The sequence below is a fragment of the Ursus maritimus genome, unplaced genomic scaffold, assembly GCF_017311325.1.
Source record: "Ursus maritimus isolate PB19 unplaced genomic scaffold, ASM1731132v1 scaffold_14, whole genome shotgun sequence".
Classification (NCBI taxonomy): Eukaryota; Metazoa; Chordata; class Mammalia; order Carnivora; family Ursidae; genus Ursus; species Ursus maritimus.
In genome coordinates, this window is record NW_024423786.1 from 45,442,220 (window position 1) to 45,459,308 (window position 17,089).

The 17,089-nt window shown below is 49.1% G+C and overlaps 1 protein-coding gene across 1 annotated transcript in view; it reads left to right on the plus strand.

Annotated features, from left to right (window-relative positions):
- The first annotated feature begins 10,803 nt into the window (after nt 1-10,803).
- MED26 (mediator complex subunit 26) overlaps nt 10,804-17,089 on the plus strand; it is a 52,357-nt gene continuing 46,071 nt past the window's right edge. The window contains exon 1 of the mRNA XM_040629095.1: nt 10,804-11,127. Within this exon, the coding sequence (XP_040485029.1) occupies nt 11,056-11,127 (72 nt within the window). The 5' untranslated portion in view covers nt 10,804-11,055. The remainder of the gene's footprint in view (nt 11,128-17,089) is intronic.

Genomic DNA, 17,089 nt, shown 5'->3' on the forward strand with positions numbered 1-17,089 from the left:
TATAAAGCAAAAGGCCCGGTCTTTTTAAAAGGAAGATGTAAATTCAACTTGGGGGTTTGTTTTCATCATTCCCTTGATTTCCATTATTGCACAGAGAAGAGTACTTGATCTGCTTTGAGCCCTTCTCTGAGAGTTGCTGGAAATGAGAGTTTGGTAATAGTGAGCATTCCTGCATGGGAAATTGGGCAGAGGGGTCAAGAGCAAGTTAGAAATTCGAAATCCACATTTTTCAATTAGAAAACAGCAAGAACTAGTTCAGCGTATGGCTCTGTGGTTTTCCTTTTGACCAGTAGGTGGTTTTAGATCAGACCAGGGGTCAACAGACTGCTGCCCACATCTGGCTCGCCACCTGTTTTCATGGCCTACAAGGTGGAATGGTTTTCCCATTTTTAAATGGTTGAAAAAGGATCCAGAAGAAAATGGAAGGAAATTCCGGTTTCTTTGTCCATAAATAAAGCTTTATTGGAACTCTGCCATGCCCCTTCATTTACGTACCATCAGTGGCCGCTTTCAAGCTGCAAGAACACAGTTGAGTCCTTGCGACAGAGACCATCTGGCCCGTAAAACTAAACATATTTACTGTCTGACTCTTTGGAAAGGTTTGCCAACCCCTGGACTGGACAGTTTTTTTGTTTTTTGTTTTAAAGATACCTTAAGAGTGGATCATGTTCACCTGTGGTTGGTTCGCATTATTGTTGTGGCCATTAGTGATAATGTGGGCCACAGGGTACTGGAGTATGCTAGGGAAGTTGTAGAAGTTATTTTAAGGGAAATAAAGCGTTGGTGCAGTTAATTAGAGTTTACTCTGTGAATCAGAAAAACGTGGAGAAGATGGTTATGGTAGAAAGCAAGATGGCGGTCTGGGCCAGATTGCAAACACCTCTGTCCCTTACAGAGTGTGATGTGGGGCAGCGAACTGGCATCTTTGCACCTCCATGTCCTCATCTGTGTTACGGGGACAGTGAGGAAGAGAGCCTTGACACGTACCTATAGCCTACCTCATACGCGGCCGGCACTCAGTAAGTGGTAGTATTTTCATTGCTGTCATTCCTTTTATTAAAAGACCTCCTTGATGGGGTTTTGTGAAGCTTAAATGAGATAGTGTTTTAGTTTGCTCAGGCCGCCATAACAAAATGCCACAGGCTGGGCAGCTTAAACAACAGACGTTTATTTTCTCATAGTCCTGGGGGCTGGCAGTCCAAGATCAAGGTGCCAGCAGTGTTGGTTCCTGGTGAGGACTTTCTCCTTGGCTTGCAAATGGCTGCCTGCTTGCTGTGCACATGCGCATCTTTCTTCTTACGAGGACACCAGCCATATTGGATCAGGGGCCCACCCTTGTGACTTCGGTTAACCTCAGTTACCTCTCTAAAGGCCTTATCTGCATGTGTGGTCACTTTGGGGGGGTTAAAGCTTTAACATAGGAATTTTTATGGGACACAATTCAGTCCATAACAGATGGTCAAAGGTCTGCCCTGTAGTAGAAATTCAGTAGCTGTCAGTTCATGTCCTTGGCTAATAGTATGCTTCGAGGTATTAAATACTTCAGAGAACTCCCTATGGTCTAGGAAAGCTGACCCTGACACCTGGTACAGAGGGATTTTGCTTCCTGATGTTCTGTAGTATTTGTGTGGAAGTGGGGTGATAGCGTCTCAGACCTTGGTGTCCCCATGAATCCCCTAGAGGGCTTGGCTAAGTGTAGATTAGACACAGCAGGTGGGAGAGGGGCACAGGCTGCGGTTCTGCGTTTCAACTAGCTCCCAGGTGATGCCCATGCTGCTGGTCCCCGGACCACACTTTGAGTAAAACACTGTGTTCAGTAGCCATAGCCCCACACGTGGCTTTTTCTGTGTCCCTGTCAGTTAACTAAAATTAAAACCCCAACCCCTGAGTCACGAGTACATTTCAAGTGCGTTTCATGGCAGAAACCTCTAATTGGGCAGCACTGCCTCTAAAGAGAGAGAGTGGTAAGCTTTCCTCGTCAGGAGCCTGCATGAGTTAGTTGCCCTGTGGCTGCTGTGACCAATGGCCACAAGCTTCATGGCTTAAAATAACACAGATTGATTATCTTACAGTTCTGGAGGTCAGAGTTCCAAAATGGGTCTCACAGGGCTAAAATCAAGGTGTTGGCAGAGCTGGTTTCTTCTGGAGGCTCTAGAGAATCTGTTTCCTTGCTTTTTGCCGCTTCTAGAAGCTGTCCGCATTCCTGGTTCGTGGCCCCTCCCTCTACCTTCCAAGCGGGTAGTGGCTATGCAGGTGTTTGTCATGATGCCATCTGATTCTGCTTCTGCTTCCTTCTTCCCCGTTTAAGGACCCTTGTGATTACATTGGGCCCACCCACTGGGATCGTCCAGAATCATCTCCCTGTCTTAAGGTCAGCTGACTAGCATGCTTACTTCTATCTGCAACCTTAATTCACTCTTGCCATGTATCATCATTTATTTACAGGTTCCAGGGATTATAACCGGGACATCTTTGGTGGGGGGGAGGTGACGTGGCTTAACACAGGGCCAGTGAGGAAATACTTTTGGCTTTGTGGACCACACAGCCTCTTCCTCAGCCATGCAACTCTGCTGTTGTAGTGTGAAAACAGCCAGAGGCTGCATACACTGACCAGGCCGTGCTTGCTGTGTGACTTCTTTTTCCATCTTTAGCTTTCGTTTTTTCTTTTTTTCTTTTAAGATTTTATTTATTTATTTGCTAGAGAGAGAGAGAGCATGCACAAGAGCATGAGCAGGGGAGAGGAGCAGAGGGAGAAGGAGAAGCAGACTTCCTGCTGAGCAGGGAGCCAGATGCAGGACTCGATCCTGGGACCCTGGGATCATGACCTGAGCCGAAGGCAGACGCTTAGCCGACTGAGCAACCCGGTGGAGAGCACACCGCAGGTTCAGGAAAGGCCAGGAGGAATTTTGATAAACGGCTTGGTCCTGTGCACGTGTGTGTGTGTGTGTGTGTGTGTGTGTGTGTAAGAGGTGGAGGTGTGTATGCACAAGTACGTGTGACATATGGGGTATGTGTATGGCATGTGTCGTCTGAGTTTGTGGCCTGTGTGATGTGTGTGGCGCACGCATGTGATGTGTTCTAGGAGCTGCGGTGTGTGTGCTTGTGCTGTGTGTGGTGTGAGATTCTGCATGCGGTGAGGGTGGTGTGGAATGTGCCCATGTGCAGTGTGTTGTGTGTTACCCGTGCTGTGCGTGACGTGCGTGAGACCTGTGTGTAGTGGAGCTGGTGTCTGTGGTGTGTGCGGTATGTGCATCGCCAGAGGCGGGAGTGGGTTTTTTTTTTTTTTTTTAAAGAATTTCCCTTTGCTTCTTTTTTTTTTTTTTAAAGATTTTATTTATTTATTTGACAGAGAGAGAGACAGCCAGCGAGAGAGGGAACACAAGCAGGGGGAGTGGGAGAGGAAGAAGCAGGCTCCCAGCGGAGGAGCCTGATGTGGGCCTGGATCCCAGGACTCTGGGATCACGCCCTCAGCCGAAGGCAGACGCTTAACGACTGAGCCACCCAGGCGCCCTGTGGGTTTTTTTGTTTTGTTTTGTTTTTAAGATTTTATTTATTTATCTGACAGAGAGAGCACAAGCAGGGGGAGCAGCAGGCAGAGGGAGAGGGAGAAACAGACTCCCCGCTGAGCAGAGAGCCCGACATGGGCCTCGATCCCAGGATCCCAGGATCCCGGGATAATGACCCGAGGCGAAGGCAGACACCTAACGGACTGAGCCACCCAGGTGCCCCTGGGGTTCTTTATTGAACTGCCCTTTATCTCTTACTACATGAACAGAAGTCAAAGTCATTGTGCCCTGGCTTTACACGCATAACCTTTATGCTTTGGCACAACAAGGGGTGACCAAAGTATCGCTGTCATCCTGTGTTTCCCAATGAGGAAATTGAGGCCAGTCCAGGGAAGTGACTTGCCCAAAGTCCCCAGGGTCATCAGCAGAACTGGCATGAAACCCTGGTCCCCTGACCCTTCTCTCCTTCGATGCTGCCACACTCCCACCCGAACACTTTTATTTGGGCTCTGCCATCCGTTTGCTGGCGTGGATTAGGAAAGCACATGGCTCGTGCCCAGCACACCTGGGAGACCTGTCCAGAAGCCTGGGGTACCAGAGCCAGTTCCAAATTCAGAACTTCCCTTGCTTTCCGGCAGCACGTGCTGTATATGCCATGACGTCCCAAGGCATCTGGGCCAGCTCTCGCTCATCAAAGAGTGATATTGCTGCAGCAAAACAGCCTCACGTTCACACAGAGCTGGGCCAGCAGAGACTGAATGGCCTCGGACAAGCTTTGCCAACCACATGGGTCCGATGCAAAGTTAAATTCTTTGGGTTGTTTGAGCTGTGGGTTTGGGAACGGTGGGGAGGGGGTCGTGGGCCTGCACTGAGTCTCCGCCTTGTCCCTCACTTGCCAGCAATGTTGGGGACAGGTCATCACTCCTATTTGTGTGTCAGTTTCTCTATCTGTGACCCTGATGGCTTGGGACCCAGTGTTGCCAGGACTTAACACTCCTTCTTCTCTCTGTGTAGCCTGTAGTGTTTGTAGGAAATACTTTCTGAATCATATTACCTCTCATCATGTCGCTTTCTGCATTGAGGCCCAACACAGCCTTTGTTTCTGAGACATTTCCATGGGCCAGTTGGGGACCTTTTACTGTGGCTCCTGTCTGCTTCTGTCAGCTCCTGGTGGCTTTTTGACATCAGTCCCTTGGCCCTGTTCTGCTCCTTGGGGAAATGGCTTGTACCTGACTTGACTTGGCTCATGTGTTTTCTCTGCCACTCTGGGAACCCTGAGCGCTGGGCTGGAGTCATCCTGTCCAAAATCCAGTCACATGACTTTAGCCAGATGCCTCCTCTGAGGAACAAGGACCAAGTCACCTGGTTGCCTAGTGAGGTCAGCAGTGTGACAGGAGGGGAGGAAGCCCACTCCTAGGGGTGGTGAGGCATAAGGTTGGCCAGGAACGTGGGCAGTGTGTATGTGTGCGACATGTGGTGTGTGACAAGGGGGTCTCACAAGGCCAAGGGCTTAAGTGAGATGAAATGGGAGGTCTCTGAGTTTTTGGAGCGGGGAACAAGAAGATCCAAACCGTGCTGCAAGAGATGGTTACTTTATCCTGCAGTTCCTTTACTGAAGAAGAAAGGATTATCTCATTTCTGTAGACACGTAAATAAGAATGTTTATCAAAGTCATTCACTAGAGAATTAGAACAGTTCCTGATTTTGTGTCTTTGCTTCATAAGAGTTACTGAGAGAACAGAAAACTGCCTTCAGCAAAATAATAGCCTCTAATCTAACAGTGATTCAGATCACCTGAGTGAGGGATGAGATTATTTGAACATTTCAAAAACACTACTTTAGCAAGTTTTTGGAGGTCTTTTTTAAAAAAGAAAAGGCAAGAAGAATCATTTTCTGACTACAAACCAAAAACAGACAAAATTGCTTGTATAGGTTCCCCATCATATTACCTGTTCTGTCTTCTGAAGAATTAAGTGTAAATGAAAGAGATCGATAGGAGTGTTCTTGTAGCTATCAGGAAAAAAAAAGCGTGGTCCACAGTGGGAAAAGTGGAATCAAAAGAGAGACAGAGTGATCCTGTATTTTCTTTGTGTGTACGTGTATCTGTGAAGAGATGTGTGCGGCGTTGTTTTTCTGTATGTTTATTCATTACCCCGTACTTAGCTGAAGGTCAGCTTAATAAAGGAGATGATTACAGCTTTAAAGAAAGTAAGCTGCCTGGACATGTGTGTGCTGCAGATTGGAGGAGAGAACTGTCAGCAGGCGAGAAGATTGGGACGGGGCATGGGTTCAGGAGAGGACAGAAACACGGGGGACACATGGCCAAAGACAAAGGCCAGGTGGGAGGGGCCCAGGAATTAAGGAGCCATGAGGGCTGGAGAGCATGGTCCAGAATCAGAAAGATCTAGCCTGGAATCCCTGCTGTACCACTGGGGGGCAAAGGGGCCGTGTGTGTCTCCTCACTGTCTGACCTCAGGGTCTTCCTCGTGTGTCACTTGAGGATTACATTAGCAACTGTCTCTCTCTCTGTTAGCTAGCACTGAGTAACAAATGATCCCAGTACTAAGTGGCTTAAAACCTCTCTTACTGAGTCACAGTTCTATGGGCAGGAATTGGATGGGGCACAGTGGGGGCCGGCTCTGAGCCCCAAGGGCTTCTCAGCTTGTGTGCCTGGCACCTTTCCCAGGGCATCCCAGCCTGCTGGGGTGAGGCATATGGGGCTCAGTGTTCTCTGTCACTGGGGACCTTGTTCTCCTTCACAGAGGCCTGGGGCCCCTATCTCTTGCTGAGAGGCCTTCCAGCACAGTCACTAGATTCTGACATGGCAGCTCCCTGCCCCCAGGTCTGCAAAGGTGGATGCTGCCAGGCTGCTGCTCCCTCTTTTTCACTTCTTCTCATTCCTTCTTATGGTTGAATAATAGTCCAGCCTGTGGATGTACGTTTCATTGATGTGTTCACCAGTTGATGGACATCTGGTGTTTGTACCTTGTGCCTATGAATCATCCTGCTGTGGACACATTGACCTGTATAAGTCTCTGAGTGTAGGTTTTCGGTTTTCTTGGTGAGGTTGATAGCAGTGGATTTGCTGGCTTGGGTGATAACTGCTAGGCCACCTTAAAGCTTCAACCTAGACCATGCAGAGCATGGTTCCACTGGATTCTCTAAAGCAAATTGTAGCACCACTCCCCCCGCACCCCCAGTCAAGAGGAGAGGCTGACACAAGGGCCTGACTGCCCAGAGGGGTTCATCTGGGTCCTCAGGTAAAGCCCTCAGCGTAGTAGGTACTCAATAAATGGTATTCTCTTTATTGCTAAGACAAAACTGGGGCAGTAGGCCAAACAGACTGTTAGGACTTAGATGGATATCCATCATTAGGCCTGATAGTAAATCCCTGTTCAGGATTTTGGAGATTATGGGCACGCTTCAGATTAGCGGTATCCAAGTCAGAAGATGACAACTAGAGGCTACTAGAGGTCAGAATAACCCCAGCACCGGAGGAGAGGGGGAGGCGGCACCGTGTGTTCATTCTAGAAAATGTGGAACTTCAGGGACAAGTGTCAGAAGAAAAATCACCTGTTTTTCTGTCTGTCAGACCTGTAAACATTTTGGCTTCTTTCCTTCCAGTACTTTTTCTGTGCATCAGGTACATTAAGCGTCCATATTTTTATAAAACCAAAACTAAGGTCATAATGTATATGGTTCATATACTGCATTTTAACATTTAATATGAAATTGGGAGCATTCTGTGTTGTTCGATACTGATTTCAGTGGTTAAGATTATCTGTCTATATCTAGATCCTTTTATTTATGTATTTTTGAAGCATAATGTCCAGCTTCGTGAATTTGTACATGTTGCATACACCCGTAAGACAAGACGACTACCCGGTGGAATTATAAAATCCCGTGGTCCCTTCCCGTCCATAACCTTCCCGTTTGCACGAATCGACCCCTAATTTCTTTACATACTCTCCTTTTACTGAACATTTGGGTTGCTTCCAATCGTTTGCCCTTATAAATGATGCTGCCATCAACTTCCCTGTATGTACGTGTTTGTCTGCATCTGATTGCTTTCTTTGGATAAATTTCTAGAAGTTGGGAAATACTGGGGCAAAGGGTATGAACACATGGAAATGCTGTCAGACATCTTTCTTGGTACTCCTGGCTCCAGAGTGGCTTTGCCCTCCTTGGTGCACCTGCACTGCTCGGACAATGCAGTTAACAGCAGTGTCTTACTGGGCCCCCAACCTGTTTCCAGTGCTTGGAAACTTCAAAACTAGATCCTCAGAAGCAGGCTTTGTGCCTCTTAATGTGCCTTTGTATCCCCCTACTTGAAGACACAGTAAAATTATTTTGAGTTGTCTTTGGAGCCCTTCCTAAAAGCAGTGACATTTCAGGGCTATTCAAAACTAATTGAAAATTTTCTCACTTTTAGAATAAATAGGACTTGCTGCAAAGCCAAGCGGAACTCTGAAACCCATCTCTGGGTACTTCTGAGATAACTGATAGGGTTGGATGAATTAATATACGAGAGTGTTTTTAAAAAATTCCCACCAGATGTTAAATTCAGAACAAATAAATTGGTCAAAGTGGGGTGGTGGTTTGCTTGCGTTCATTTTTCCTATTAATCATCGAAGCCCTCACATACTTTATTGGGGTAAGTCCAGTCACTTTCTCGCCTTTGAATTGCCCAACTCCGAGGGGTGTAGGTGTCTAAGGGGTCACAGCTGCCTTTCACTTTCTGAATGCATGAGTCTGCCTGGCGGGTCCCTGCTGTTGTTCCTTGCCACCATGTGGTGTCGCTGTTGAAGACTGGTCCTAAGCAGTTGTGGGAGCTGGCCTGCTCACAGCTTCCTTCTCTGATGCCCTTGCCTATCCGGCTTCAGCCACTGCAGTTCATTGAGGAAGAATGAGCCCACACCCTCACTGGCAAGCCTGGCTGAGGAAGCTGTGCACCCAGGTTCCTAAAACTACCTTCTTGCTGCTTCCCATGGCAAGAGCCAAGTCATGGACTCAGAGCCTCTTACCTTTTGGGGGGCCACTTCACTAGGAGGTAAGGCAGCCTTTTCAGGAGCATCACAAGCACAAAATATCTTGTCTTTTCAGGACAGGGGGGTGGATGTTCTCTGAATCTAATGAATTTAAAGGGCACGTTGCTGGGCAAGAACCATTACAACAAGAGGATTTACCTTGAGCCCCATCTTTGTATGACTGATAGGAGTCATTTCAAGTATCTCTTCCTTGAAGCAGAAGGTCTTGCTAGGTGAACTGCAGTCAGTATCTATCCTGGACCTAAGAGAAGCTAACATTTTCAAGATTCCCATTGAATTGTGATCTGATTTAATTTTTACTACATATATGTTAAATGTGGAATAAAACTATATATCTTATCTGTGTCTGTGTGCATCCTAATGTGTATACAGTATATTTAATATTGCATTCATTCATTAAATATTTATGGAGCCCCACTTTGTGCCACATCTATGGAGCTGAACTACATACCTATGTCCGGGTGTGTGTATACAGTTGGCCATGCAGAACTCAGTCATCTTAATGTTGCTTCTTAGTTTAAAAAGAGCAGGTAAGTTGAGGGCTTTCCACATCTTTCTTAAATGACCTGACCCGTGCAAAACAAATTGCTTCTGTGTGATCCTTTATTAAAAAAATATCTTGAACATCTGAGTTAGAAAGGCAGAACCAGAATATGCTTGGGGGAGAGCTTGTTTATTTTGCTTATCTAAAGTGAGATAAAGAGTATCTCTAAACGGGCTGGTTTCCAACCTGGACCATGTACACAAAGCACCTCATTCTAGGAGAGAGAGTGAGTAAACTGAAGGGAAGTATTTTGCCTGTGTTTATTTTCTTCTGCAAGTGTGATGTAAAACTTTTCGCATGTCCAGAAGGAAGCAGCTACAACCACGTGCAGAAACAGCCGTTTTTGCAAATAAAAATGCTTCCCAGAAGCATGACAAATGTAAGACTAACAGGTGTAGCACAGATCCAAGGCACGCGTGTGGTTCTCATCAGCTGCCTCCCTCCTGTTTTAAATCTAGGTCTTCCTGTAACAACAAAAAAAGTTATTTCTCCGGAGGCTGCAGCTAATAATCAACTCAGCCTGCCTTCTCACCCCTTCTTATAACAGTATTTCTAACAGGGCTTCCAGAGAGAGAGAGCGAGCAAGAGCGAGCAGAGGAAGAAGGCAATAAGGTGGGGGTGGGAAGGGGACTCCTTAGACTTGACATTTAACAATTCTGGGTTTGACCTAGAATTCTGGGTGACCTTGGGCCTCAAATTTCCTCCTTTGTGAAAGGTTTTGTTCAGAGAATGAGGGTTTCAGTTTTCCAGCACCTCCACGCAAAGCAGGATGGGTCTTTTAAACCAGTGGTTCTCAACAGGGGACATCTGGCAATGACTGGACATTTTTGGTTGACCTGACTGGAGGGGAGAGTGCTACTGGCGTTTAGTGGGTAGAGACCCAGGACGCTGAATATCCTAAAATGCGCAAGACGGCCCCTGCAACAGTGATACGGCCCCAAATGTCATTGGTGCTCAAGATGAGAAACCCTGGCGTTGACACAGGTTTGCAACCCTGGGGTCGGTAGGCTCACGGGGCTGGCTTTGGGGCTTTCCTAGCTGGCGGTACGGCTCCCCTGAGGCGTTTTGCGGTCTCATGTTTTCGTGATCCCAGCACGCGAAGCGCTGCAGACCCCCGCCCTACACCCCCTCCCTCTGGAAGGGTGGGGCGGCCCCCGGCGCCCCTGAGCTGACCCTTCCGCGCACATTATCATAACGTGGACTTTCCTCCCTCGCCCCCAGGAACGGCGATCAAGGGGCTGAGGACCCCCGGCTCGGAAAACTTGGCAGCTTCTCCCGCCCGCGTCTCCCGCCACCTCTGTCGGTACGGGGAAGCCTTTTCTTCCCAGTGGGGAGTCCTTCCGCCGCCCCCTCCCCTCAAGCGGCCGCCTGGAGCGCCCAGGTTCAAGGACTCGGCGCGCATCGCGCGTTTCCGTCGGAAACCTCAGTTCCCCACGGCCCAGCCAGGGGCGGAGCCTCCCGGCGGCAGCCGTTGCCCCGCCCAACCGCCTCCCAACGGCTCCCTCCGCCGGGCGGTGGGCGTGGCGTGGCGGTGGACCAGTGCGCCTGCGCGCGCATGCGTGGGGATGCGGGGCGGGGCTCGCGCGCGGCCCCGCCCAGGGCCGGCGTCTCCGCCCGCCCCATCTCCCAACCTCCTCAGCGTGGCGCCGACGCTGCGTGCGGCGCGGGTTACCCAGAGTGCTCCGCGCGGGGGCAGCTCACTGGAGTTTGGTTCTCGAGGCGGCGGCAGCAGCGGCGGCGGCTCCGGTGGCTCCTCCTCCTCCTCTGGTGGCGGTGGCGCCCCGGGCCCGAGCCCCGGCTCCCCTCTCCGCCACCCCGCGCGCCCCCTCCTCCCCCGGCGCCGCGGGGAACATGAGGCTCCGCTCCCGGAGGCCGGCGAGTGAGTGACCCCCGTCCCCCGCCTCAGCCCGCCCGCCCGCCCGCTGGCCCGGCCGCTCCCCCCCGCCTCGCCCAGGCAATGACAGCGGCTCCGGCGTCTCCGCAGCAGATCAGGGACCGGCTGCTGCAGGCCATCGACCCCCAGAGCAACGTAAGTACCCGCTGCGCGGGCCGGGACGGAGGCCGCGTGGGCCCGGGACCCTCCCCCTCCCCAATGCCCCTCGCCCGCCGGGCTCCAGGGAACCCGCCCGACGCCCACCTACCCCCGAGGGCCGCTGCCATCCCGGTCTCTCGCCCCAAGAGCCCGAGACGCGGGCAGGTCGGGCAGTCTGGCGGCGCTCGGTACGTGAGGCCGAGGCTTCCGTGCGGCCTGGGCGGAGGGAGCGGACGGGAGCTGAAGCCAGAGCTTTCCCTTCTTTCTCGCTCCAGCTTTACGACCCTTCCTGCTTCTCACTGTGTTCACCTGCCTGCCCTTCCCTGGGGACTCGCGACCCCCGGGAAGTCCTCCCGGCGTGGGGGGAGGGGAGGGAGAAAGGCTGCGGAGCAACTGGTGTCCGGGGTATGACTCGGGAGCCTGTACCGCCGGTGTCTCGGCCTTTTGGCTGATCAGGGAAGTCCTCCTTCCCTCTTCTCCCGGCTGGAAGCACCTTCCTGGCTTCAGAGGGAACCCCCCAGCTTACTTTGCTCTTAGCCGGGTGGCCAGGGCGTGTGGAGAGTCCCCCCTTGGTTCTGCGTGTGGATATGTCTTTGCCGGCTCCCTCCTGGAATCGCTGCTGACGGTAGATGATCTTGGGGAGGGTGGGATTCTTCCTGTTACCTTTCTGGGCCTAAATGCCCATTGCGTCTCTGATCAAGCCAGAGCCCCGCTTTTTGGTGTGAATTAGAGGTGATTATTTTGTCTCCTGTTCCTTCAAGAATCCTCCTTTGGCTATCCCTTCTTCTGCCTGAGGGTCCTAGCTTGGTGGTTTGTCACCTAGACAGTCAGGATTAACCCCAGGGTGTTGCTTTCTCAGATGGCCCTCCACCGAGGCTACTGTTTGCAGAGGGATCTCCTCTGCCCCCCTTCGTGTGTGTAGGGGAAGACTCATAGTGTTCTCATATTTTCTCCAAGGGATTGTTGGCAGTAGGGGTCATTTTCCCCTGTGGTAGGAGCAGGTTGAGCAATAGGAAGATGTTGTGGCATCCAGGTATGAAGTGAGCCCCTGCATTTGCTGGGAGACCAGGAAATGGCTATTGAGACCACTTTTTAATATGCTGGAGATCAAAGAAAAAAATTGTCTTGGGCCAGGTAACTCAGGTTTCTCTCACTGTAGGGTTTTTGTTTTCCCTTATGTGAGTTTGACTAATGACTCTTAGCATTATGCTTTAAGCTTGGTATTTTTGGAGTAATTCACATTGGCTTGTACAATTTTGGTAGAGATTGAGGAGTTACGGTCTTTGTAATGTAAGACTCTGATTTTTGTATCATAAATAATTCTCTTATCCCTCGTCTTCAGGCCCCATTAAGATTAACTTGGAGGTAATTGTTTTAAACAAATGTTGTATACTTTTTGTTATGACTTTGGGGGTGGAGTAGGCCCAAGCTATATAAAGCCTTCCAGAATTTTTTGCAGTTACTGTTGCCACTGCGGTTCGCAAGATTGAAATATTAGAGGATAAAACAAGTGACATGAGAAACATAACCTTGGTGACTTTTGCATCTTTTGTCCAGAGTATAATTTCCCGAATTCCACTTGCTTGTTTGCCTTCAGAAGAATCAGAGGTTGCTGAGATAGTAGCACTGATCCTTAATGCCACCTAGGAGAGCTTTGGGATCAGGAGGCGCTTTGACAGGCGGTCACGATGTTGTAGATTAGGCGGAGCAGTGACCTCAGGGGTTCCAGTGTAGTGTAAGGCTGTAATCTAAAGGGTTCCTAGGGGGAGAGGAGGGAAAAGAGGAAGGGGGGGTGGTTAGCCAGAAGAGGGAGAAGGAAACAAATCTCAGGTTTTTGTATTTACGTGCTTGCAGAAATGTTACATTCATAGAAGCCAGTGATTGTTTCCATGGCCTGGGATTCACATTTCATATGGTTTGTTTGGGGGGGGGGGCTCCATCACTAATGGGTGTGCGTAGAGTTCTAATATAAGTGTGGTGGATGGGAAACTGTGGACTTGGGAAACTGTCTCTGAATATGAGCAATGAAGAAAGTGCCTCCTTTAAATGCTGCCATTGCCAGTGACCATCCGTGAGCATTGTTAGAACCTTTTGACAGGAGTGTGGCTTGGCGCAAACCGCATATGGAAACTGGAGCCATGGCAGAGTAGGTTATCAGCAGAGATGGTGCGACCATAATTCAGCAGTTTCCCTGGGTTGACCTGGGCTCAGGTGAGAGTGAGGTAGCTCCATGAAGGCGTTGCTGGCGCCCAGCTGCTTTTCTCTACCTTGCCCAATTATGAACTCCACTTTGGGATAGTTAGTTGACACATATTTAAGATGCTCATGGAAAAAAAAAATGGGGACAGTGTTGAAGAGCCAACACTAAAATTAAACCTCTTCTGAGAGAAGCGACAAGAGAATTGTGTCATGCAATGCTTACCTTTATGGGCATGCAATTATGGTTAACAAACTTAGCTTTTGCTTGAAAAATCAATGTCAGGCAGCTGACCTAATATCCACAAGTATCTGAGAAGTTAGTGAAGTAACAAAGTAACTGACCATCTCCTTGACAAAGGAGTTCTTGAGAGGAAAGTTGTCTCTGTTCTCAATTCTAGCCTCTGGAGTATTTGAATTTCTGTACAGCAGGCTCTGAGTTAATAATTTCTGCCAGCTCAGTAATAAAGTAAATCCTCTACACTCTTTTTCAAAAAGCAGCTAACAGTTTTTTCAGAACAATCTAAGCCTTACCTTCCTTGTGGCGTATGTCAGCCAGGATGTTGAAAATCTCTGAAGTGCAGTGTGCGTGTTTGTCCCAGCTTAACATTGGTGGATAGAGTCGAGGGCCGTGTCTTCCTTCTGCCCAGAAATTGGAGTCTACCCACGCACAGTCTCCTCAGCAGGTGATTAGGTTCTCGTCTGTATTGGACACTCATTGTTTCATGGAAGTTCGGGCTTTGTCTTCCTGACCACTTTGGGCTTCGTGAGCATGTTTGTTTCTTCTTTCTCTAGAGCAGAAGCATTAGGTGCTTTAGAGTGCTAAGTGCTGGTTAAACTGACTGAACCCTAGAATCCTTCTTGGGCCTGTGAAGCTCGTGTGACTTTTATATGCGCTGAAGTTCAGTCTTGGAGTATTCTAATTCAGAACTGTCTAGAACCGTGAAGAACACGGATGTTAGTCCGGCATCTGAGAATAGGTCTGACAGATGGTGGAGTGAGTTCTGCATCCCCATAACAAGTTGAATAGTGGCACAAGGCAGGCCTTGCTCAAAGCAGGTGGACATCTCTGTAATCAGACCAGAGAGAGGCCAGAGAAGGCATCGGGGGGAAAGGGACTTGAACTTGCCAAAGATGTCTGTGTAAAGGCTTCCTAGTGGTCAGGCTCTCCAGCAGGAAACTTCAGAAACTACTTTCTTTCTCACACTTATGCAAACGTCGAGCGCCAGTGGGAGGTGGTCAGAGACCATAGGGCCTCTACAGAAAGGCACACAAGTAATGATAATTTTCCCACCTGGGAATTTGAAGATTAAGATGTTACCTAACTTCTCTGGGCTGCAGGGTCCAAAGTGGGACCGGGGACTGGTATATGCACCCATAAAGCTCCTTCCGGATCCAGGGTTCGGGTTCTAACGTGAACTGTTTTAAAAGTTTTTTCTTTTAATGTAAGGTGCATTCTGTGAACTTCCTAAAATAACAATTCTAACAGAACTCAACACAGAGATATATACTTTATATGACTTTGCAGCACTTCAGTGGGGTCTCCTCCTTCCCCCCAGCAGCCCTGTAAGGGAGGGAGTGAGCAGCCCGTCTCCCCTTCCTGCAGGTGCAGAAGCCAACAGCATGATGACAGTCGGTGCCGTTTAGCGGGTGCCTCCTGTGGCCAGGAGAGGACAAGATGCTTTTGTTTCTGCTGACTTCATTTGAGGTGACTGCCCTAAAGTTAGGGACTTACCCAAAGTTTAACTGACAGTGTTTCTAACTCTTAATGCCACCACACCCTGCCCTCAAAGGTGGAGAGATGGCTTCAGAAGAGGCCTGAGAGGGCAGTGCTCTTGAGCTGGTAAAAAAAGATGTGGGGAGCCTCTTCTGTCCCATGTAAGTTTATATGAGATTACAAATTGGTTTAGATTTACCTGTGATAGATCTAACAGGTTGATGATATTAGCCTGTCCTGGAAACATCTTAAGGTTTCTGGTGGGGACTGAATCCTGGGCCAGACCGTACCATGGTGTGGCAACTGCCAACTGATAATGGAACTTTTCATAAGTCTTGTATGCCAATTTTGTTATTTGCTTCAAGATTATAGCACTTATGATGTTAACTTGAAATGCTGTTGATCCTGCCAAAAGGAGGATTGTTAAAAATTATAAAAGGGAAGGCTGTAGGTTCTGATTCTCTACAACATATTAGAGGATATAAAATCTAAACACGTGGATGTTCTCTGATCACTCTGGTTGCCCAAGTGCAGTGACGTTCCTCTCTGTGTAGCCAGGATGTCTGAAGAGAGCAGGTGTAAGTCCTTGTTCTGACTCATTCTGTCCCCCAGAAGAAGGTGGATTTTACATTCTGTCTTCGCAGAGGTCTCCCAGTGGTCTTCAGAAGTGGCTTTAGTTGTAATCAGAGTATGTTGTCCTGGATGGAAGTCACAGAGGCCTGGAGGACTGTCCAAGATCAGCTTGTGAGAAGGGGCCTTTGTCTTGATACAGATATGGAAAGGCTTCGTGGTCGCCTGGGCTCAAGATGTCGCTGCATGTGGTAGGACGTGCACCTCAAGGGTGCCAGCCTTGGGGTTAGGTGAAGGAGAGGTGCCTCAGTTTTGGTGCCTGTGTAAGTGTCTTCTCAGAGCTCCACCACTTTAACCAGAACCAGAACTCAGTCCAGTTCCTAGGTGACTGCAGTTCTGTGGGAAGGTCTCTGCCCAGCCCCCACTCTAAATCACCTTCTGGAAGCTGGGGGCTTTGTCTCTGTCAGTAGAAGTCGTGCCTTTTTTTCCCCCCTTGTGCTGTTCTGAGTCTCTCTGGTCCCTTTGGGACCCCTCAGCTGGTTGTTGGAATGGGTGACTGAGTTTATGGTTTGGTGAGTGACTGCCGCCTTTCTAGTGCCCACACTTGGAGCCCCCATCTGAAACTCCTCCTGTTCACTCTCAGGGCACACATGTAGAACTGAGCAAGTATTGACATGGGGATTCCATGAACTGGAGGGTATTTCCTGCATAAGGAAGACATACCAGTATTTTGCATGCGCTGTTTAAAAGTGGTCTCTGAATTCCAGATCTAGGGAGGCCATACACTAACATCTCAGTCAGCAACTGATCTCCATATTTCTATGGAGAAATATGGTAAAACTGAAAAAGGTGGCTCAGCAGTTGAATAAACAATTCTAGCAATTGCTTATGGTGTTGGCTTGAGGGGTTAAGACCTGGAGATGCCCAGCCCCTGCCCTCGAGGGACCTGGAACAGGAAGAGAATGTGCACATAGGCAGTCTGGGGTTGGGTGAGGTTTGGTGGAGGCCGGGGTGGTCTTACAGGGCTACAGCTCTTAGGTCCAAATGGAACAGTTCTTCATGTGTCTTATTCAGACGTAGTTTAGGATTCTGGAGATCATGAAATGACTTCTAGAACACTTCATAACTTGAGTTTTCAGAATGAAAAGTTTTAGCATTAGATGCAGGAAGTCCCTTCTTGGTTCGTCTCTGACCTGAGGGAAACAGGATTTGGAGGGATGGCTGGCAAATCCTTGAATAGTTTGCCTTCTCAGCAGTGGGATGGGAAGGGGGCAAGTGTCAGGCTCTGTGAAGGGCCTGGGGTCTGCTTTCAAGTATTTGAAGAACTGATGTACCCTGGGGTTAGGTTTGCTGTGTGTGGCTTTCCGAGGCAAACCTAGAAGGGGGAGGCAGGAGGTCCTGGGAGGTAGGTCCTGCTGCATTTGGGGGAGCTCTTGATTATTGTCAGAGCTGGCTCGAGATAGTGCAGAACCACTG